A 22,578-nucleotide genomic window follows, 5' to 3' on the forward strand; every position below is an offset into this window, starting at 1 on the left:
ATCTATTGTAATTCTTAAAAAAATATGTTAATTGTGTGCCTTAAAGTGTCTTTAATAATATATTGAAAAAATGCAATTAATAATATAGTGAAAAAATATATCAAAAATGTATAATTCTTACACAAATCTTATAAATTTATAAGTACGTTTTAATTATCAATAAAAATTTATTATATTGAATAGTAAGAAAAAGCGATATATTTCTTAATTGCCAAGTTCAGGCTCAATGATTACAAAAATTTGGGAACCTCTACCATATGAATATCACATTCACCAATATACGTATACATACGATCTATTACGTATCTTCACGTACGTGATGTATAGATAGGCAGTCGTTTCTTTGTATGCGCATGCACACGCGCGCAGATCTCCGTTAATACATCGAATACCCAACGGCCGTACAAGAGAATAGCGTAGTATAAAGCATAAACTACAATTAGTGGTAATCCGCGTGACACGGGCATGGCACCCTTTGCGCATATTAGAGCATTAGCTACCGACTCATACGAGCGAACCGTACATCATTTTGGGACGTGCCCACGTCTACTAGCAAAATCGTTAAATTTACGAAGAAACACGACTCACCCAATACATAATGAGTAAATATAACTTATTTAGCATATGATAACATATGATTCGTACGATATCATACATATCGTTATTATTATAAATGGTAGATTTTTTTTACATTGCTAGATATGTTGATCACTAAATTTGATAAAATTTATAAAAAAAAAACCAATTATAAACTAAATGTCAAAATAAAAAATAAGTTAGTAAATTATACTTTATTTGAAATGGATAATTATATAATATTATTCCTATTTGTATCGCACAGTTTCGTAATTATTTGCTGCTTCTAAGTTCCGAAATCTCGTTACATCAATTATAGTGATAAACGGATCTTGCGAATGTGGTTGGATAATGTGGTTCTCGCGATTATCGAGACATTGACGGTGCATCTTATGGATAAGGACGCTGTGAATTCTGCCACTTATCTGTACAGTCAAAGTACGGGAATGGGAGCACCGCAATTTTATGGTTTCGCGGAAATAGATATGGACTACAGTCAAGAGCCAAGTGCAAAACGCGATCGTAAAAAAAAAAGTATCAGTCTATTCTGCAAAGGTGCATCGTCTGCAGAATCTGTTTTAAGAGGATGAAAGATTCTTGAAATGTAAGTTCTTTTTCTAAGATTTGTGACGTAAAGTAGAATATTACTTAAAAAGAAATTACAACGAGTCTAATCGTATTAGGCCATTATCGGTAAGAAGGCGGTTTATATGATATACATTGCGACTGTATAACTGCAATATTTATATTATTTTATGTATTTCTAAACATTAAAGTTTATGTAAAATAAAGTCGCATAGTTAAAGTGAAATTTTTATGAATCATCATTTTATAGTAAAAAAAAAGAAATAATGCAGACATATCTTTAATATAGCAAGGAAATCAGTCTTTTTTTATTTTGTTATATTACTGCTTTGCATGTAATGCAATAATTCATAGAATTTAGCACATTTTCTTATGTAAAATTTTTTATATTAGGTGTTGGAATTAATTCGTAGCGTTTTTTAATGAAAGAATGTTATTTATTTCACATGAGCATTAAAAAATACATTAATGAAAGTACTTCCCATCACTTGTAAAACGCTACGAATTAATTCCAACACCTAATATATAGACAAACGTTTGTAAAAAGTTATAACTAATCATTATAATTCAAATCACATGTCTTTTTATACAAAACATTTTATCAGAAAGAGTTCGAAATAATTAATTTTGTCTTGGACTAAATTGCGAAGCTAGGATGAAGTTCAGTTTTACAACAGGATTCAGGAATTGTGTGGTACGTTCACGCTAGATAACCTGTGCCATATCAACAGTCAGTTCCAGTTACTTTGTAGTAATTTGCCTAACAGATAGCTATGGAGTAACTTTTACTAGCGAATACAAATCAAGTGACCTGCATGAGTATCCATAGTTGAAAGTTTAAACTTGTTGACTAGATACACTGGTTTTCAACACTGTATTGTGTGGTATAACCCAAGATTTTCATAGATTTTTCAAATTAGTTCTAATTTTATATTTATAATCCGTTATTACAATTTTCATTTAGTTAATTTAATATATTTTTTACTTATTATTTTCATTTGCTCAAAATAAAAAACTCAATTATAGTTGAAACAGATGTATTATTAATATATCTGTATTCAGTTTCATCATATTAATTTATTAAAAACTTATCGAGAATAAATATTAATTTTGCATGATATTATAATATTTTGTCAAAAGTAGTATTGTCTTCTTTCATTGTCTTCTAATTTTTATTTCTTTCTTAAAAATAACTTTTTCATGTTAACTGTGTGCAAAAAAATAAAAGTTTGTGTGTGTTTGAGTACGCGTAATGATTTAACTTGGTCTTTATTGTTTAATTACATATAGATATCTGAATTTAAGCTTATTAATTTAAATACACATATTGTGAATATAGTGCCGATAATAAGTTTGGAAATGAGTTTATATAAAGTTTTTATTATACATTTTTTAATTCATGCAAAATTATGAGAGAGGGAGAAAGAAAGAGAGAGAGAGAGAGAGAGAGAGAGAGAACTATTTCATACAAAATCTGTAAACAGCGCGATATATAATTAATGTGTAATACCCGCGCGAAACGATATGAATAAAACACATTTACGATGTTTTATCAGTGAATGTAAAACATTTATTTTTTCAGAATAATCATTTATTAACTATTGCATGATATTATTCGATCAACACGTGTTTATCTTCTAACAGCGCTAATCTTCACAACCATCATGGTATATGTCGCTAACAATAGAAATAAACAAGTAATGTCCCATAGTATGGTATGTGCCAATTAAGTCTAATTGATGCCTAACCTGGACAAAGGAAATGTGGTATTCCAATTCCTTCATTTCAATCAACAGAAAAGTTTAGAGCAACAGCCTCGGAATGAAGCAAATGTGGTTCGCAGAATTGGCCTCATCGGTCACCAGAGAAGCGTGGAACAGCGTAGTTCCCTCTGCCATTCTCATTTGCGGTTGTCGGTCCACTGCCATTCCGCCGCCCTCGCAACCGCTTTCGTCCTTTACACCTTCGTATATTTCGTTCCAGCAACATCACGTTACGTTGTAAGTCTCCTCCGAACGGCCGTAAGATGCATAGTGATTGATTGTTCGGTACTTTGGTATACACCGAAACTATTGAAAACGGTCGAAGCGGGCGTTGGAATCCAGCAATTCGATTTTCACGCAATGTACCAATTAGACCATCTTGCAAACAATAGACGATGTAATCACATAACGAAAGAATCTTGAATAACAACATGTCAGCAGGCATTTTCTGAATTTTATGTATGTATGTATGTATATATATATATATATATATATATATATATATATATATATATTCTACCAATTAATCTATTATCATCTAAAATATTTATCAATTGATCATAAGATATATAAAAATGTTTTCTTTTCATTTGTTAATATTTTGAATAAATATTAATATTTTGAATAAATTGTTATTTAAAAATAATCTATGGTTATATATACATATATTTCTTTCCTATCCCTATCTTTCCAATTTTATTCCAGACAACACATTGAGACATAAGATGTCTTTAAGATATCTTTAAGATATCTTTTAGACGCCAAAGACGTCTTATGTCTCTCTTTTAAATATTTTATGTTGTCTGGGATTGTATAGCTTATATAATCTATCAGAGAACATTATATTTTCAAATTATTATTGATAATAATAAAATAAATTTTTTCAAAAGTTTCTTTAGCTTATGATTAAAACAAAAATAAATATTATAAACGTCTTTAAAAAAAAATGTCGTAAATCCAAAAAATAAAATTTTTTTATATTTATTATAATATAAGATTTGTAATTATAAAGAAAATCTATCAAGAGATAAATGTAAATAATATAAGATTTTAAATGTGCATAATAAGATATTAGAAAGGAAGGAATATATACATAGATTGATGAAAGGAATTTCTGAACTTTCATTAACGTGATGCACACGTGATGTAGAAGCAATAAAGTGCACAACCTATTATATGTATAGTCTCTCAAACTTGAAAATCTAGTCAAGAGTCAATGTGTGCCAATTACGAGAAGCTATCTAAATCTCCCTCGAGGGCTCTTCTCACTTCAAATGTGAAATGTAAGTACATCATTAGCAAAATAGGCAAAGAGTTAATATCGGGAAGTAATTCACATAAATTATTAATATCTACACAAGAATATCTATTGAAATAATAAGAATAATATTTAAGTATTCATAAATTATATACGATGAAATCTATAATTTAGTCTTATATCTATGCGCCTATCACAATTTTTGTAGGTATATATTTACTTTAATATGTATTTTATAAAGAATTTTACATAGATTTATCCATTCAGAAAAGAAAGAGCTCATTTTTTTTATAAATTTTAATATAAGTTAGCAGAATATATGTGAAACAATAATAAAGTTCAAGAAAAATAAATCTATTTTATTCTGATCATATATTTAAAAAATTCAAATAAAATAAAGTATTCTAAATCATACTAGTTAACATTAATAAATATATATATAAAGTTACGTAGAGAAGTATAACTAAAGAATTATTTGTAGGAGTTAACGGTCGATATGTTACCCGCCGGAAATATTTGTAGCCACGTAATGTATGTTTTGTATTCATACAGGCGCTAGTAAACGGCTCCCATTAAAGTCATTAGGGCCGGTATTCATAGTCCATTCTTATTTTAAGACTGGCTATTCATAGTTGATTCTTTAATTATCTATTTAAGATTATCTTAAATACAGTCTTAAGATGTCATGAACCAATCAGAGAGCTGCAATAGTATTTTAAGATATTATTTAAGATGATCTTAAAGTAAGAACCGACTATGTCAGTCTCTGTGTTCCCGCTCTAAGTGTTTTTGATTGGTCGGAGTAAAATCTGATGGCTTTTTTTGTGTGATGCGCGTATACCAGCCCACTAACATCCATTTTTGATATGGAAAATAAGTATCATACCTATTTTGCAAAACTGTCGATAAAATCGTAGTAAGGAATATGGTGCGTGTCCGTGCTAAGAGCCATTGGGTGCATTCAGCAAACTCAACAGTTAAGTGAGCGCTCGCTGTTATTGGTGTAGTCTTTTAGCTCATCCAATCAGAATTTTAGATCTAGAAGAATATGCCAATAAAAGCAAGCGCTCATTCAACTGTTAAGTCCGCTGAAAGCGGTAAATTTTAGGCCGGTATTCATAGGCTGCGTTCAACAGACTCAACAGTTGAGTGAGCGCTCGCTGTTATTGATATGTTCTTCTAAACATTAATACAACAAACTTTATATAACTTGTACGCGTTTTGACTGTATTTCGAAACGCACCTTTTTTGAATGTATAAATTTTTGTCAGTGTACATACTTAAGACGGTCTTGAATATAAGATTTGACTATGAATACCGGTCTTAATCTTCACAAAAAGGGACCTGGAGATAATTAAAGAACGCTGACATTATCGACAATTGATATAAATTTACGAATATTAACCTAAATATTTGGATATTACATTGTTAAATTCATGCTTTTTTATTATATACATGCTCCATAAATAAATATGTACACTTATAATCCTATAATATTCTATATATTGCAGAAAAATTACAATTTTTTTCTACAGTTATCATCTCTGTTGATAATCAAACTTTGACGATAATACTAAAATCACAATTTTTTAGAAAAATCGAGTATTATTGAGTTCTAAATGCATAAATACGTCTACTAAACTAATAAATCATAATATTAGTACAATATTATCAGTTTTTAACTCTTAATCTTCAATATTCATAAGGACGCGAACTCCCGCAAGAATGTCGGTCTTTAATAGTACTCGTCGGTGGTTATATGAAAGAGGTAGGGATGACGACTCTCAGGTTTCTCTCTGGTACTGCTTAGCACATAACTACAAGCATTTCTTTGTTGAATGTGTTCAATGTTAAACCGTATTGCATGGTAAAAAGCATTTGATATTGGTGATTTTAACCTTAATATTTGCAAGATGCTTATATTGTAAGAATATTAATTTTATCACGAAATAGTGGACTTACTTAAATATTCAACGAGTGAAATAAAATTAAAAACATGTCTTATTTAACGAGAAAAGAAATAGACGAAATGAAACCGCAGATTGAGAAAGCGGTTCATAAATTTCTTGGCTTTAGTGAACCAGCTATTGTTACTACAGCTGTCAACTGTATTACTTCTGGCTATGACAAACGTAAAACAGCAGGTTAGCAATAGAAAATACATCAATTTATTTTCTATAATGATTATTTTCTACAATTTTTGTTATTAATATTTAATACGTTTTATGACTTTTTGTTCAGACCATTCTTCATAAAAGTTTTTTATAATTTTTAATAAAATATGTTATGAAATACATTTTTCTTAACTTTTCATTTTTCTTAAATATAAATACAAACAAGAATATCATAAATTATTAGTAACTATATCATGTGGCACACTGTGGACAAATCACTTGCAATTGTCACGACATGGAGTGTATTAAAGTATCTGTATTACTTCATTTCATATACTTGAAATATACTTATATATTTAAAAAAAAATATATATATACAATATATATATATATATGTATATATATATATATATATATATTCGAAGTATATGATTCTATATAATATGCAAAAAAAATTTTTGTAGATAAATTATCGGCTTTATTAGAAGACAAGAAAGCTTCTAAGTTGACAGAAAAGATATTTACGATATACGATGATACTAAAGCATCTCAAAAGAGTAAAAAACGATCTCATCCTGAAGATAAAGATAAAGACAAAGATGCAAAGAAATCGAGATTCAAAGATGATGAAACAAAAAATGAAAAACCTATAGAGACTCAACTTTCTGCAGATAAGGTATTAGAATTTTATATATATATATATATATATATATATATATATATATTATCTTAATGCTTTAAATAGTTCAAACACTTCAGTATATATTATAAACTTAATTCTTTATATCTTTAGATAAGACAAATGATGGCTAATGCACAAAGAGAAATAGAAGAAAGAAAAAGAGCTTTAAAGGCTATAAAGCAGGAAGATGTTTCTGCAAAGCCCTTTAAAGGGCGTGATACACTACCAACAGTAGGAAGCATGTATAATCAAGGCCTATTAAGTAAAACAGATTCAGACAAAGCACGAAAAATAGCTGCATTACAAGCACAGATCAGAAATAAATTAAATTCAGGATTACTTGGCAATGTTAATGTACCTGACAAACCAACTCCCTTAATTTTGGATGAATCTGGCAGAACAGTAGATATAACAGGCAAAGAAGTACAACTTACTCAAGTAGTACCTACATTAAAAGCTAATATACGTGCAAAAAAAAGAGAAGAATTCAAAGCTCAACTACAAGAATCAAAAGGTCCAGAAGAAATACAAGATACTCATTTTTTTGATAACAGAATAGGTGTAAAACCAGCTATGCGTGGTAAACGTGCATTAAAATTTCACGAACCAGGAAAATTCCAACAATTAGCAGAAAGAATGCGCATGAAGACACAGTTAGAGAAATTGCAAAATGAAATTAGTCAAATTGCTAGAAAAACTGGAATTAGTTCAGCGACTAAATTAGCTCTTATCGCACCCAAAACTGAAGCTCTTAGTGAAGATGTGCCTAATATAGAATGGTGGGATTCTGTTATATTAACTGGTGGATATCCTAATGAAAATGAGTTAACGACAATCAAAAGTTTGACTATCACTAATTTAGTAGAGCATCCAACACAAATGCGGCCTCCAAGTATGTATTATATACACATATATATATATATATATATATATATATAATTTATATTTATATGTATAAGTTTTTGATATACACAGTGTTTCTTAAATAACAGACACTAATCATATAGAGTTATTCCTAATTAAAAATTAAGTCGAAAAGTCCTTTATAATTTTGTAATTTTCGCAATGGACGAAATATTAATTTTTAAATATTGCCGAATAAGCGCGTGTCCGGCTGCCCAACCATTAACTATCACGAAAATTGCAAAATGATAGAGGACTTTTCAATTCAATTTTTAATCAGGAATAGCGCTATATGATTAGTGTCTGCAATTTAACACTCTGTGTGTATGTGTGTATTTATTTATAAAATTGAATATATTTATACTGTTTTCTGTGATTATTTTGTACAGCGGATCCTTTGAAACCAATATATATGCCTGTATTTCTCACAAAAAAAGAACGTAAGAAATTAAGAAGACAAAATAGACGAGAAACTTGGAAGGAAGAGCAAGAAAAAATTCGATTAGGTCTAGAAGCACCACCTGAGCCAAAGTTGCGAATCTCGAATCTCATGCGAGTTTTAGGGACTGAAGCTGTACAAGATCCTACTAAAATTGAAGCTCATGTTCGACAACAAATGGCTAAAAGGTTGAAAGCTCATGAGGATGCAAATGCAGCACGGAGACTTACTGCTGATCAACGTCGTGAAAAAAAGGCGAGGAAGCTTAAAGAAGATACTAGTCTTGGCGTATATGTTTCTGTTTATAGGTAAATATTATATACATATACATATATAATTTTGCTGTATAGTATATTTATAAATATAATATTATATCTTTTACAGAATACGTGATCTTGTCAATAATGCTTCAAAAAAATTCAAAGTGGAGACTAACGCGAAACAACTTTATCTTACTGGTTGCGTAATGCTGTTCCGAGATTGTAATGTTGTTGTAGTGGAAGGTGGAGCAAAACAACAAGCTAAGTATAAACGACTGATGATGCATCGCATCAAATGGGAAGAAGATATAGTGAAGGATAATGACGGAAATGATGTACCAAATAGATGTGTACTTGTGTGGGAAGGGACAAGTAAACAGCGCCATTTCGGAGAAATTAAGTTTAAAGTGTGCCCTATTGAAAAAATGGCTCGAGAACATTTTAAGAAACATCAAGTGGAACATTATTGGGATTTAGCCTACAGTGGCGCAGTTCTTGATAATACAGATGAAGTACGCCCTTAAAATATAATCTTGTAAATTAATTTAACATATAATTTAGCTAATACAACAAATGATAAATAACTGTACAACTTAATAACAACAAAGATTATTGAAATGAGAAATAAAAGATGTATAACCATACTAAGAGTGGACATAAATAAAAGTGTTCATTGTTTCAAAAAGTCTATTTACTTATTATATAATAGTTAGCACAATTTTCTAGTTAAATCTTAATATTGTAACTAATATTTTGTTATTACATTATGTTATTTCAACATTATTTATAAATTTACTTTTAATTGAACATTTAAAAACCTCTTGAATAAAAAAATGCAGTCATTCCATGCGTGACACATTATCACGATTTATTACCAATGCTAATTCATTGATTTACACAAAGAAAGCAATAAATGAAGAAATGAGTGTGACTCTTCATTATCCTAACAAATCACAAATGGTGTCATCTCAAGGAATTTTAATCCGTGAACGACATTGTAGTCAAGCCCATCAAGTGCATCCAATTAGCATAGCGCAATGGCGCTGCGATACCTATACTATTATAACATACAAAAGAACACATGCGAGGTCCATGCATACTGCATCGCATGCATGAAGGTGCGAACGGAATATTCGACCTTGAAATGGCACCTTCAACCGCAATTCCCAATAACGTAGCCAAAGAAAGGTGAGCCTTGGTCCCGTTCATAATACTGATCCAGCAGTCATTATTGCTGCAGCGATGCACTTTTACCAGTCGTATACGTGTTATACTTCGATGCACCGTATACCACTGATGCACGTGCATTGCTGCGATCCTGGTTAAACCCCACTCCAGAATAGATCGAACGGGATAGACTAGAGTTTTACTTTCGTTCGAAGCATCATTCTCAGTTCAGGTTTACCGCTGCGCGTATTCGCGCACATCGCTCTCGCGCGTGTGGTTCTTGTGAAACCATTCGAAGCAAATGAATGCCATCGCGTATTAAGGATACTTAATCCTTCCTGGAGTGATCTCTACGTTAAGAGGATATCATGCGCATTACTCTCAAAAAGATGTCGATCTCTATTAAAAACATCGCTACCAGTAGCTCGTTCATCTTCGTATCGCGGTAAGTACTTTTTCATATTATTTTTTAATATAAATGTGACAAAAGATTGTGTGCTATTTGTTTAAATTATAATTTAATAATATACAAATGTAATAATACCTAGGTATTATTAATGGCGACTATTTTTTAATGTTTATAAAAAATTTTTTACATGCGTGTATCGAAATATAAATGGCAAAATTAATTATAAATTCATAACTTAAATAATTTATTTTTGCATTATTAAATATTAAATATTAAATAATGAATGTATGATTAATAAAAATAGACAATTTTTACAAAGAAATATATTTTAGAAATTTAATTAATTTAGTTTTTTTTAATAAATATGCGAACGATTAAGAATTAATACAAGGAATGATTTAAATTTATATAGATATGATAAACGTAAAATTTAATCATAAGTATTCGTTTATGAATTATTTTGTTCGATCGCGACAATTCATCATTGTTAAAGGAAGGGAGAAAAAGAAAGAAACAAGGAAGAGCGAACTTTTTCTGTAATATGTAAAATATGAGAGCGCATGTAAACAGAGGAACAATACTTATGTAATTGAATCTTTTTCTCAGTATAAATTCTGTAAGAATTACTCGTTTCAAAATCGGGGAGGGAGGGTTGATTAAGCGTGGATTGTTACATATCGGATAATTAGCTCATACGTTCTAACCCAACGATCGTAAACAGTGAAACGGCAGCATTATGAAACTTTGCGAATGCGAACGTGTTGAAGTCTTGGCACAACGATTTATACTCATAGTTAGCACGTTTCTCTCAGCTCGTTACTTCATCAAAGGTTAACGATTATATCGTGCAGACTTATTCAGATCTACACAAATCGACTTGCGTGGGCGATATGAAACTAATGTTTTGTAATTATTATAATTTATTGCATAAATAAAGCACCTATACATACTGTATACATACTGTATCAAAAGAGATTTGTATCGCTTATGTTTATTCTGTATGTGACATCTTCTAAATTATTTTAAAAGAACGTCTCCTAGAATTAAGTACAATTTCTAATTAATTATTTGATAATAATATATTAAGTATTTTAAAATAATTATTTGTATTAGTCAAAATCATCAATATCAATCATGATTTTGCAATTCTGAGTAAGTATGAGAATATATATGTATTGGAAAAAAAAATTTCCTAAGTCTATAAATAATATTTTCTTGAATAGTATTAAGTAAACATTTCCTTATTGCAAATAAATATTTACTAAACGTAAACATATATTATTTGATTTAACATTACTTTTTTAAAAATAAATAATTTATTTGCAGTAAAGAAATATTTTACGCTTAGTATCATTCAAGAATATTAGATTTAGGAATTTGTTTCCAGTAATATCCAAAGATTATAATCTTTAAAACAGTTACAACAATACAGTTGGAGTAAATATTTTAACAAATATTAAAAATAATATTTCTGAGGCAAACTGGGATCTAAAGACATTGACAAATCAATCTTTGAGCTCAACATAGGCCTAGTTTGCATCATGGATTACAAGTACTAATTAGTAACTTTCTATTGAATTATCTTAATTTCAGCAATACATATATTATGGTATGAATATTTAATTAATTATCTTGATGCATATTATATCAGTTTAATGTGTGTGCACATCATTCTTTAAATACATTATTGGAATTAAGATAATTTAATAGAAAGTTATTAATTAGTTATATGCATATCAAATGCTCGGTGTAAAAGGGGCTATAAAAAGATAACAATATTTCTTTTCATTTAATTCCATAAGAATTTTAAGTTTTGTTAAAAAATTGAGAACTACGACGTTCTATTCAGAAATGATATACTTAATAATCTCTATGTGCTTGGACATTACAGAAAGATGCATCACGCAAATAATGCTTTAATACAATGTAATTGTATGTAATTTACTTTGTCGATTCTATCGGTTCTTCAAGTCAACATAGATCTTCCTTGCATTCGCAAAGTGCATGCTCGTGTTCCAACAACATCGAAGTTCCGGGTCAATAAGGATTAACAGTTTAAACATAATTGATCGAGAGTGATCGATTTGCGTGTCAAGGAGATTGTTTCCATCGATTTACGTGAACGCTAATCATGGGAATAAAGAACATTACGCAAAACGATCGTAAAAGAACCAGGAAGGATTTCTTAAATGTCAGACTCATTCGACCTCCTTTTAAAGTCTGTCTGACCATATGTTGTGCCATAAAGGCATAAAAAAAATGACACAGTCCTAGTTGAGAAACTAGCACGAGATAGATGCCGTGTTGATGAATGAATTTGTTACGGTAAACGCGCGCAATGAACAATGCTTCTAATGTAACGGGGTGAAATGCCATCGCGTCGACAAGGTCTCTAGAGTTCATTGTGATGAATTATACGATAAATTACGAAACGTGTTTCTAATCTCTATAATACAATATCACGTATATCAGTTCCTCTGTCACATAGAGTAAATTACGTGGAATCTCGCTTGCTCTTAAATCTTGTTATACATTAGCATAGATCACATAAGTTCATGTATGTATACATAACTTTAATGAGATCTTATCAAAATATTTAATGTAATTAAAGCGCAAACAGCGATTACAATAGTCTGAGTTAATAAAGATCAGTATACTATGGCCTTCAAAGCATGAGTTTCGTAACAGATAATATAACAAACGTGTGTCTGTCAATATATCTTAGTTTATTTGCAATACGGATGTGCAAATATATGGTCGTCCGCAATGTCCAATCCCCATAATTGCGCTTTCAATGATTGATTGTATCTCATCATCGCTAAGTTAGATAATAATACAACCATCGAATTTGCATAACAATTATTGGGTAATAACGGTGCTTGTGTTGTACCGTACAGAATGTAAGTGCATTCACACAAGAATTCATCTCTATTCGAAGGCGTTATAACTGTTTGCCACTGGATGGCACTTAACTAAGCTATGCATGGATAAGTGGGTGTTTTCTATCTTTAGATTACGATCCACAGATTCCTTGCTCTAATGACACTCGTTGGAGCTACGACCTTGCCACCCAGGATGCTACACGATCTGGATAAGCGCACGAATCTCTCTATGGAGAGATACAGCCAGGCGGAACGGGCAATCATGAATTCCCGGACGCAACTCAATCGAGGCTCGCCGTCTTGGTTCCTTGGTGCATCTCACGAGATGACCGAGGGCGCACAAAATCTCTCGAGAAAGGCTTTGCGAATCGAAACAATGGCAGTGATGCTCGTAGAAGCACTCAACATGTCATCGAAACAGGCATCCTTAATCTTGCCGACGGTAGCCGCCGGCCTTTGCCCAGACTCACCCAACTTCCTACAACTAGTATCCGAATGCAAGAAATCAGATGTACGTTACAGGACACATACGGGTCGATGCAATAATCCGTTGCATCCAACTTGGGGTGCAGCGCTGGAGGCTTACGTGAGATTCTTGCCGCCGGAGTATGAAGATGGTGTCTCCTTACCCCGTACAAATTTGCCGAGTGCGAGAGAAGTCTCCTCGCAGGTACATGCCGGCGGATTGGACCTTAAACATCCTTATTTAATGGCGCTTACTGCGCTTTTCAGTCAATTTCTTGCTCACGATTTGGCACATACGCCCAGGATGGAATTACCGGACCGCACCAGACTCAAGTGTTGCGACGTTGATTATGAAAATTTTCATCCGGAGTGCTTTCCGATCCGTGCGGAGCAGCCAATCGGATGTATGGAATATTCGAGATCAGCACCGCATCCAGGGAATTCGTTACAGGTAATTTATATGAATAAAATCTTATATAATGTTCGAGAAATCTCTTAGAAATATGTCTATGATTTCTTCATATTATTATGCAAGAACTCCGGTCTAGGTAATGCCTTTTAAGATGCACGTGAGGATTATATTGTCATTAGTATAAATTTGAAAGTTAATAATACCTTATGTATAGTATACTAAGAATATAATATAAAAATAAAAAACCTATTCATGAAACTCGGATGTATAAATTAATCATTTTCATCGTAAAAATAATAAATGATTCATAAAAATTTCATTTATTTTTGCTGCAAATCAATTTTAAGCATTCTATATGTTAAACACAAAATGCGTTTCTTTTAAATAAAAAATTATAAAGAAATTATATAATCTCTGTGAAATTAATCGTTTTCTAGTATAATTATAATAGAATTTTAATTTCTTCCAAAGTTCTAGAGTTCCTGATAAAGTTTTAAATAATTTTGGCGGCTAAGTTACAGGGAAGATTCATATATATATACATTAGATATCGCTTAATACAGGGTTGCAAGTTGGGTCCACGACAACAAATCAATCAGGTATCTTCCTATTTGGATCTGTCACCTCTTTACGGTAGTTCTGAAGAGACAGCTAAAACTTTACGATCGGGCGAAGACGGTTTGCTAAATACGCAGAGGAAAAACTTGCCGATGGCTTCGCCAAAATACGAGAGCTGTAGAAGTGCAAACAAGGCATTTCCATGTTTCTTTAGCGGCGATTCCAGAGTAAACGAGAATCCAGGTCTCACTTTGATGCACGTGTTATTCTTACGAGAGCACAATCTAGTGGCTACGGAATTGAAACGTTTAAATTCTCATTGGAATGACGAAAAACTATATCAAGAAGCAAGAAAGATTGTTACCGCCGAATTGCAACATATAACTTATAATGAGTTTCTGCCTGTTATTCTTGGAGAACATGCCCTCAACAAGTAAGTAATATTTCCTGTATTATATCTAACTTGTAAAAAACATAAAAAAATGATTTTAATGAAAACAAACATAAGTTAATGTTTTTTTCAACGGGATCAATATATATATATATATATATATATATATATATATATATATATATATATAGAGCATTTGTTTGAACAGATATTCATAGTCGGTTTTTATATTTAAAAACGTCTTAAAATGTTAATATGATTCTGTGATTTATGATTACCTTAAAATATAATCTTATAAGAACCAACTATGAATACTGGCCTTCGAATGTTTGGAAAAACAAAGTTCGCGTTTGGAAAAGAAGATATTCTATATTAATCGGTACGCGATATTTGCAATAATCTGCAATAATTTCGTAGAAGACTTTATCGTTTCTAATCGCTAATACATCGCTATTTCATTGAACGGACATTCTGATGGTTCCATTTAATGTCTAACATAGCTTCTTATACGATGGACTACAAGAACTAATCGCAACAGTTGATGTACGCGATGGAAGATAATCAGATGGTGTTATACAAAAAGTGTGACTTCATTTCTAACGTGTATTAAATTATATATTAAGCGCGCGTATTAAATCATATTTTACATAATAGCATGTCGGAATCTTATAAGATTATCTTTTTTATTCTTTGCAATTTCCATATAGCGCGATGTCATATAAACTATAAATGATAATTTTTTAACATTAACACAGAATACAATACCTTTTCCGAATCGATTTATGCAATGCTCATGCTTATAATTCACATTTGATTAAGCGTTTTACTGACAAATTGTGTATCTCTCTGAACTTTATTATATTCCTTCTCTCATTCGGATATTCTTTTTAAATGATTCCGAATTGTACAATACGTCGTACAAGAGACGTGACGCAACGAAATTACATCATCCGCCCCCGTACTTTCCAAGACGCAACTCACATCCATACACGGTACTGCGTACGTTATCTCTTTGTTACGTATGCGAAGATACTCCTTGCGCTTGACACAGCGGGGCTACTTCCGCGGCTACGATATTCGCGCGGATGCAACTCTTTCGAATTCAGCGGCATCGGCTGGGCTCTTCTTCGTTGCTGCGCTGACCCCGAAAACCCTGGACTTGGTCGACTCACGATCAGCGCTCAAGTCTGGCGAAAGGACCTTATTGTCGGCCTTCTATGCGCCGCAAGAATTGTATGAAGCTGGTGCGATCGACCGACTGATCATTGGAGCTACAGGTCAGTTGGAATTACTTGACATATTCGGAATACTAACGTGACTTGATATTTTTGTAAAACGAAAATTTATTACTAGTACAAATATAATTATATGTACAAGTATGTATATATAACTATACACATATATACAAGTATGAAAGATAATAAGTGGATTTTGAAAGATAAAGGAGCATAAAAGCCAACGCAAGATGACAATGAAGTAATATATTACTTTAATTTACATATATATCGATAAACATTTTTATAATAAGTAAAGAAAATGTTTATGTATTTTAATCGAAAATTCGTAAAGAAGTGTTTTAGAAGAATTTTATAGCGCATTTTTAGAAAGTGATTGAATTGATCTCACATATATGATTTTATTAATTTTTTCTAAATGTAATATTTGCATTTTTATTTCTGAATGTTAGGATACGATATTTGTAATAGAAAGATTCATACAGCATTTCTCAAATTACGAAATTACTCATTGTCATATTGTTGTCATAATGTGCAATTATTTAACATCTAGGATTTCATCCGTCGTATTATGGTTCATAAATTGGAATTGTATCTGGCATTCACTTTGTGTTCTTTAAACGTGAACTCTTTTACTTTTACATCGTAAGTATCAAGTGACTGAATGTCACTCAAATTGCGCTTCAAGGAGATTACACAATACTGGCAATCAAGTCAGTATCAAGTTGTTTCTTCTCCCTAAGATGGAAATCAATGCAGTACCTGTCACGTTCTTCACGGAGTGTTAAAAAGATAAGGGAAGTCATCTTAAGTGAAGGGAAATACACCCGTTTAATGCGAATAAATCTTCTATCGTGTTATAATACGTTCTAGTCACGAGGCGATACACTAATTGCATTACAATTTATAACGATAAGAATACCGTTGTCGAGTAAAACTACTGCTTAACTATGATTACTATTGTCATACGTCGCGTGTATGTACGCTTCTTTGATTTTCATAAAATTGACTTGACTTTTTATAAAATATTCTTACCTTTCACTTTTTCTTGAAACGCAATGATATTATATAATAATATTTTAATAAAAATATTGTGAAAAAAATTGTGTGTGTGTGAGTATGGCAAAAAAAATCTTTCGCACAACAATTTGTTTTTTCTTTGAGACCAAACGTTGTTATAAAATTAGATTGCTAAAAAAAGTTCTCATCGTACACCCACACATCAGTAATTCATCTTAAATCGCAGTCTATCATTATCTAACATAAAAGTTAATTATCCAAGAAAAAATTGTGCGAATTTCAATGTAATCTTATAAAAGTTCACGAAATACATACTTCTTTGTGTGAACAATAGCACGCAAACTTTTTAATTACATTGCGGAAAAGAATGTAATATTAGTGAAAGTTAGAGTCACAATGATGTCTTTTTACGAAATTTTATGAGATATCGTGATTTAAAAAACGCAACGTTGATATTAAATTTATTAAAAATTTAGTATCAAAAAGTTGATATTAATTAAATGACTTTTTGATATTTTAAAACAAAATAACAGCAAAAATCAAATTTCATGAAACGTATACTATTTAATTTGCATTAAGTATTATTTAACTATTATACGGAAGTAATATGAAGTATAAAAAAGAAAAGAAAAAAGTTTGATTTACTCCTTCAAATTTTCTATTTTACTATGTTGTTTTGTAAAACGAACTTACTTTTTAGGATTTTTAAAAATAAAAGTATGTACTAACGTATAATTTTCTTAAAAACATTATACAAATATTACGTATGTAAATAAATTTTGTAAATTGTGACGTCCATGAAGACAAATAATTTGAACAATGTTTATAATTCCGAGTTAAAAATTAATTAATTCTATCTTCCCAGGATACTTTCAGATATTTAATACTGAGAAGATAGAATTAATCTTTTCTCTTTGACCTTTTTTTAACTGTTAAAATTTTGAAAAATATCAAAATCTTTCCTATACTACTAAATTTTTCGACATTTATTGCCACGATTTATATTGACACATTGTCCATGAGAAATTGGTTTTAATAACGATCTAGGATGCAAGATTTAATTTCCGCGACAGCGGGACATTCTAGGAAGCCTCTGCCTCCGGGTTTAAACGAAATACTCCTGGACCGATACTTCCACGATGGGAAGACCAACGATGTAGCCGTAGATTACGCCGCACAGATTATACAACAGGGAAGAGATCATGGCTTGCCACCTTACGTCAGATGGCGAAGCTTCTGTGATTTGTCGAATCTCACTGACTTTCAGGATCTGATAGGCACCGTGGCCAAAGATACTATTGAGAGACTTCAAGCAGTCTACAAGTAAGATGAAACATAGGGTGAGATATAATAATAAAGATAACCATGAGTTCGCATTTTCTTTGCCATATTAAAATCAGCATTTGTATTTTTCTTTCTTCTTCTTTTCATTTTTCTCTTTCTCTCTCAGGATTTAAAATAAATTATTGTCTTAGATTTTACAACAGTTGTTAATTTCAATTCAAAAGATCTTGAAGATGTTCTAAAAATTTTATTATTCTAATGATGTATTTCTATTTAATTTATAGAAATGTAGGGGATATAGATTTGGTAACTGGAGCACTTTCAGAAGCACCAATATTTGATTCTGTACTTGGACCAACGTTCCTTTGTTTATTAGGGCGAACGTTCCGAAATATTCGTTTAGGTAAATATAAATATGATTTTTACATTCTTTATTACGTATTCTGCACAAAATAAGTTTGTCTGAATAATCAACTTGAAATAAGACATTTAAAATTCTGATTTTTAATACAGGTGATAGGTACTGGTACGAAAATGGAAATACTCCTGGCTCATTTACGATAAAGCAGTTGGAGGAAATACGAAAAAGTACAATGGCACAAATTTTATGTCGCAATGGGGATAGGTTACAGTGGATGCAACCAAGAGCTTTTATTCTAAAAGATCCATTTCTGTAATTATATCAATTTTTTAATATAAATTTCTATTAATTGAAAATAGATTTATAGACTAATTATGGCACGAAAACAATCGAATATTATATCGAATAGTATTATTAGTAGCGCATCGATATTATTATCAATTAGTGCGTCGATTTTAAGTAATAAAATATATTTTAATTTAATATTTTCAGAAATGATATGACAAATTGTACGATTCATACAAAAGGAGCGATGGATTTTACAGCTTGGAAAGAAAGGACAGATACAATTTAATCTAAATTTTATATTCGATCGTCGAATGTTAATATTGCTCATATTAAATAATATATTGTTCCTGATTACATTAGAGATCGTAAATTTGAAATTAGCAATACTCTAAAGTTTAATTATTATTCTTATATCAATTTGGATATTCTAGTATTACTAAAAAATAATTGAAATAATTGATTAGAAATTTTCATTCTTAATTAGATTTCAGATTTGATTCTATTAAGTAAAATTTTATTTATAAATGAATATTGATAGCAATTAGGAAGAAAAAAATTCGTAACATTATCAATTCTATTGAAAAAAATTTAATTGAGATGCTAAAGCGTCGAGTATCAATACCTCATGTAACGAAAGAGAACTGCTCATAATGATCTCCATCTCATTTCTAATACACATATTATTTGTTAATACACGTTTTGTTGTACTGCTCGTTATAATTTTATTATAAATATTATTACTGCAATTTTGATTTATCTAAACTATAAGATTACGTAAATGCTTTTGGATATGCTCGAATTATGAATATTTAACATAAAAATATTTTCTAAAAAAACTTGTAATTTGGTCGAGTACGCTATATATACTAGGGACTAGGGCATAATATTCTATTTTAATTAGCAATAACGATGATGGAGTAATATATTAAAAAATGTAAAAAAATGTATAAAATTCATATGCAAGTAGTTCGATCGATCGAATCAAACACATCTTTGTAATATATGAATATATGATGCTGTACTTCGAATGAGTTTAGTCTCAGGATTTTAACTTATTTTAACTTTGATGTGTATTACTTTAATACACATGTGTTATTGCTCTAAATAAAATAATTTAACAGTATAATGTAAAAGTGTCTTATTTTTATAAAAAAAAATCCTATATATATTAATTAATCCTAAATTTTACATTGAAAAAAGAAATATTTTAATTGCTATTAAATATATTTTTATACATATTTTTATATATTATATTTTTATATGCACTTTTTATACATATTTTTTAATACAGAATACAAAAATAAATGTTTTAATTTATCTTATATTTGCGAATTAAAAAAATTAACATTATATTGTTATTTATATACAGGATGAGGGTTGTATTAAAAGTAAACTATTATATTGTATTTTTTCTCCTCCGTTTACAATATTTATATTCAATAATAAGGAGACTTATCCAGGAAGTTTAATGTGACCTAATCTATTTTAACTTATCCATTTTGAGGCAATGGATGTATAGAATATTATGTTCTTGTCTATATGTTAATAAATTTATGCATATATGCAATATCTATGCATTTATATAATATACTAACGAAATTATCACACATCCATTGTTTCAATAAAACGTTAATTTATCACTCACCGATCCGATGCGCAACAGCGGAGTTATATCTGCAACGTCGCTACGATGATTCTGTAACAAAAAAATATAGCCAAATCCAAATTAAAACAGGATAGAAAAAAGAATCAATATTTAAAAAAGTATTTACAAAACGCAAAGTTCTTTTAAAAATAATCATATAATTTTGGTAAGCATCGAATTTTTTAATTTTTTATTTTTCAGAAATAAAAAAGAAATAAATATTTATAAAAATAATTATACATTTTCTAAAAAAGGTTTTAAAAATACATTTTTATAAAATTTCAAAATAATTTTAAAGTAATCCTTTTTTCAAATAGTATTTAAATAATTGTAAAAATAAAACGATTGAAAGTATACGTTACACATGCTATAGATTTTCAGCACTGACAATAAATATCGGAACGCACTCATAATCAGATCTTATATTCAAGACCGTCTTAAGTACAGTCTTAAGAAGTCACGAATCAATTAGAGGGCCGTATTAGCATCTTGAGACATTACTTAAGATAGTCTTGAAAGAACGGACTATGAATACCGCCCTACGAGCGATATCGAAAAGGCAGGCAGTAGAAATGAATTGTATTATTTACATAAGAATATTGATTAACATTGCTTTTTTATGATCCATCATAAAATAATATCGTTCAAAATATAATCAAGAATTACACGCAAGCAAAAGAAAAATGTTATGTTAAATAAAAATAATTAATTATCGTCCATAATTATCGAAATAATTATATATCTTTTCTGTCGCATTTTGATTTCAATTAATAAATAACCACATACAGAATATATGTTTCGTGATACAATATGATGATCATTGTCTATGTCAATCTCGATCCATTTATGAGTAACTAATCGCGCGAACTAGTAATCGTATAACATGTAAGCATTTATAAAATACAATATTATCTCGCATTTATCTCGATTGCATTTTAAGAAAAAATGTAAAAACACTATACTCAAAGCGGCATGGCTACCCGTCTATACGAGCCTCGATATATAAGTGACTACGCAGTCGGCAGTGACTGCGCGTAAAAATGGCGCGCCACCCGCCCGCTTATCAAAACATACATCGAGATCGCGCGCCAATTGTCTAACCGTCTAATAAGGGCCGATCGTTCCACCTTTTGGTAAATTTTACCTGTTAGGTAAATCTGGCAATCCGCGCATGTGATTGAGTAATCTTGCTACTTACCCAACAGATAAAATTTACCAAAAGATGGAACAATCGGCCTTAAATATTAACGCATATTATGAAATAAGTAAAATAATCTATACGTTAACATTTTTTGTTACATTAATCTATACGTTATATTGTACAATGTTCCACTCTTAAAGAATTTTATTTTCTGTTTCAAATCAAATTGAATATTTTATACATAGTGTCTATATATATGTTCTTATAATTTGTTATTTATAACATAAGAATTTTGTATTTATCACGGTTTGAAATGTTTGTTAGAATTATTCGAGACTCCGAATTGTCAATTATTGTTAATCATTTATATGCTTTTAGCACGATTATTTTATTAATTACAGAATTTTTTTATCAAAGCTTCATGACATAGTTGACGTCTGTTTAAGGTAAATTAAATCAAATTTTTGAGAATTGTTCTCTTCGCTACATTTGTTACAATTTCACAACTTTCTTTATAACATTGCAGACAACATAATATATATATATATATATATGTATATATATATATATATATATATTACTTAATAACATTTAAAACAAAGGTATCAAAAATCGCGTTTATTAAGGGCTAATATGTTGTTTTATGGTTAAATTCTTTTTTTAATAATTCGTGAAATATTCTTACAATATAACCAAAAATTAAGTTGAAAATAAAGAAAAAAAAATAAAAAATTTTTTAA

At 30.2% G+C, this 22,578-nt stretch overlaps 2 protein-coding genes across 3 annotated transcripts; both read left to right on the plus strand.

Annotated features, from left to right (window-relative positions):
- The first annotated feature begins 5,900 nt into the window (after positions 1 to 5,900).
- Prp3 (pre-mRNA processing factor 3) lies at positions 5,901 to 9,265 on the plus strand. Its single transcript, XM_087402535.1, has 5 exons — positions 5,901 to 6,326; positions 6,761 to 6,972; positions 7,090 to 7,870; positions 8,271 to 8,628; positions 8,705 to 9,265. Exons 1-5 carry the CDS (start codon positions 6,179 to 6,181, stop codon positions 9,102 to 9,104), a joined length of 1,899 nt encoding a protein of 632 aa, XP_087258661.1. The 5' UTR covers positions 5,901 to 6,178; the 3' UTR covers positions 9,105 to 9,265.
- An 84-nt stretch (positions 9,266 to 9,349) lies between these two features.
- LOC105154889 (immunomodulatory peroxidase) lies at positions 9,350 to 20,185 on the plus strand. Of its 2 annotated transcripts, XM_011070672.2 has the most exons (8): positions 9,350 to 10,192; positions 13,183 to 13,954; positions 14,479 to 14,906; positions 15,894 to 16,141; positions 18,193 to 18,442; positions 18,688 to 18,806; positions 18,917 to 19,076; positions 19,257 to 20,185. In XM_011070672.2, exons 1-8 carry the CDS (start codon positions 10,116 to 10,118, stop codon positions 19,336 to 19,338), a joined length of 2,136 nt encoding a protein of 711 aa, XP_011068974.1. In that variant the 5' UTR covers positions 9,350 to 10,115; the 3' UTR covers positions 19,339 to 20,185. The 2 variants fall into 2 exon arrangements, with proteins under 2 accessions (XP_011068974.1, XP_011068975.1); XM_011070673.2 differs by lacking the exons at positions 18,917 to 19,076; positions 19,257 to 20,185 and having other exon boundaries at positions 18,193 to 18,459.
- Positions 20,186 to 22,578: the final 2,393 nt, after the last annotated feature.

This window comes from Acromyrmex echinatior, chromosome 1, assembly GCF_024713525.1.
Source record: "Acromyrmex echinatior isolate Ae372 chromosome 1, ASM2471352v2, whole genome shotgun sequence".
NCBI classification, from domain to species: Eukaryota; Metazoa; Arthropoda; class Insecta; order Hymenoptera; family Formicidae; genus Acromyrmex; species Acromyrmex echinatior.

What these genes read in the sequence shown, in the direction of transcription:
- Prp3 (XM_087402535.1), top strand. Translation starts at nt 6,179, where the DNA reads ATGTCTTATTTAACGAGAAAAGAAATAGACGAAATGAAACCGCAGATT. An exon ending in TGACAAACGTAAAACAGCAG is followed by an intron (nt 6,327 to 6,760) that starts GTTAGCAATAGA and finishes AAATTTTTGTAG; the next exon opens with ATAAATTATCGGCTTTATTA. An exon ending in GTATATGTTTCTGTTTATAG is followed by an intron (nt 8,629 to 8,704) that starts GTAAATATTATA and finishes TATCTTTTACAG; the next exon opens with AATACGTGATCTTGTCAATA.
- LOC105154889 (XM_011070672.2), top strand. Translation starts at nt 10,116, where the DNA reads ATGCGCATTACTCTCAAAAAGATGTCGATCTCTATTAAAAACATCGCT. An exon ending in ACTGATCATTGGAGCTACAG is followed by an intron (nt 16,142 to 18,192) that starts GTCAGTTGGAAT and finishes TTTCCGCGACAG; the next exon opens with CGGGACATTCTAGGAAGCCT. An exon ending in AGACTTCAAGCAGTCTACAA is followed by an intron (nt 18,443 to 18,687) that starts GTAAGATGAAAC and finishes TTTAATTTATAG; the next exon opens with AAATGTAGGGGATATAGATT.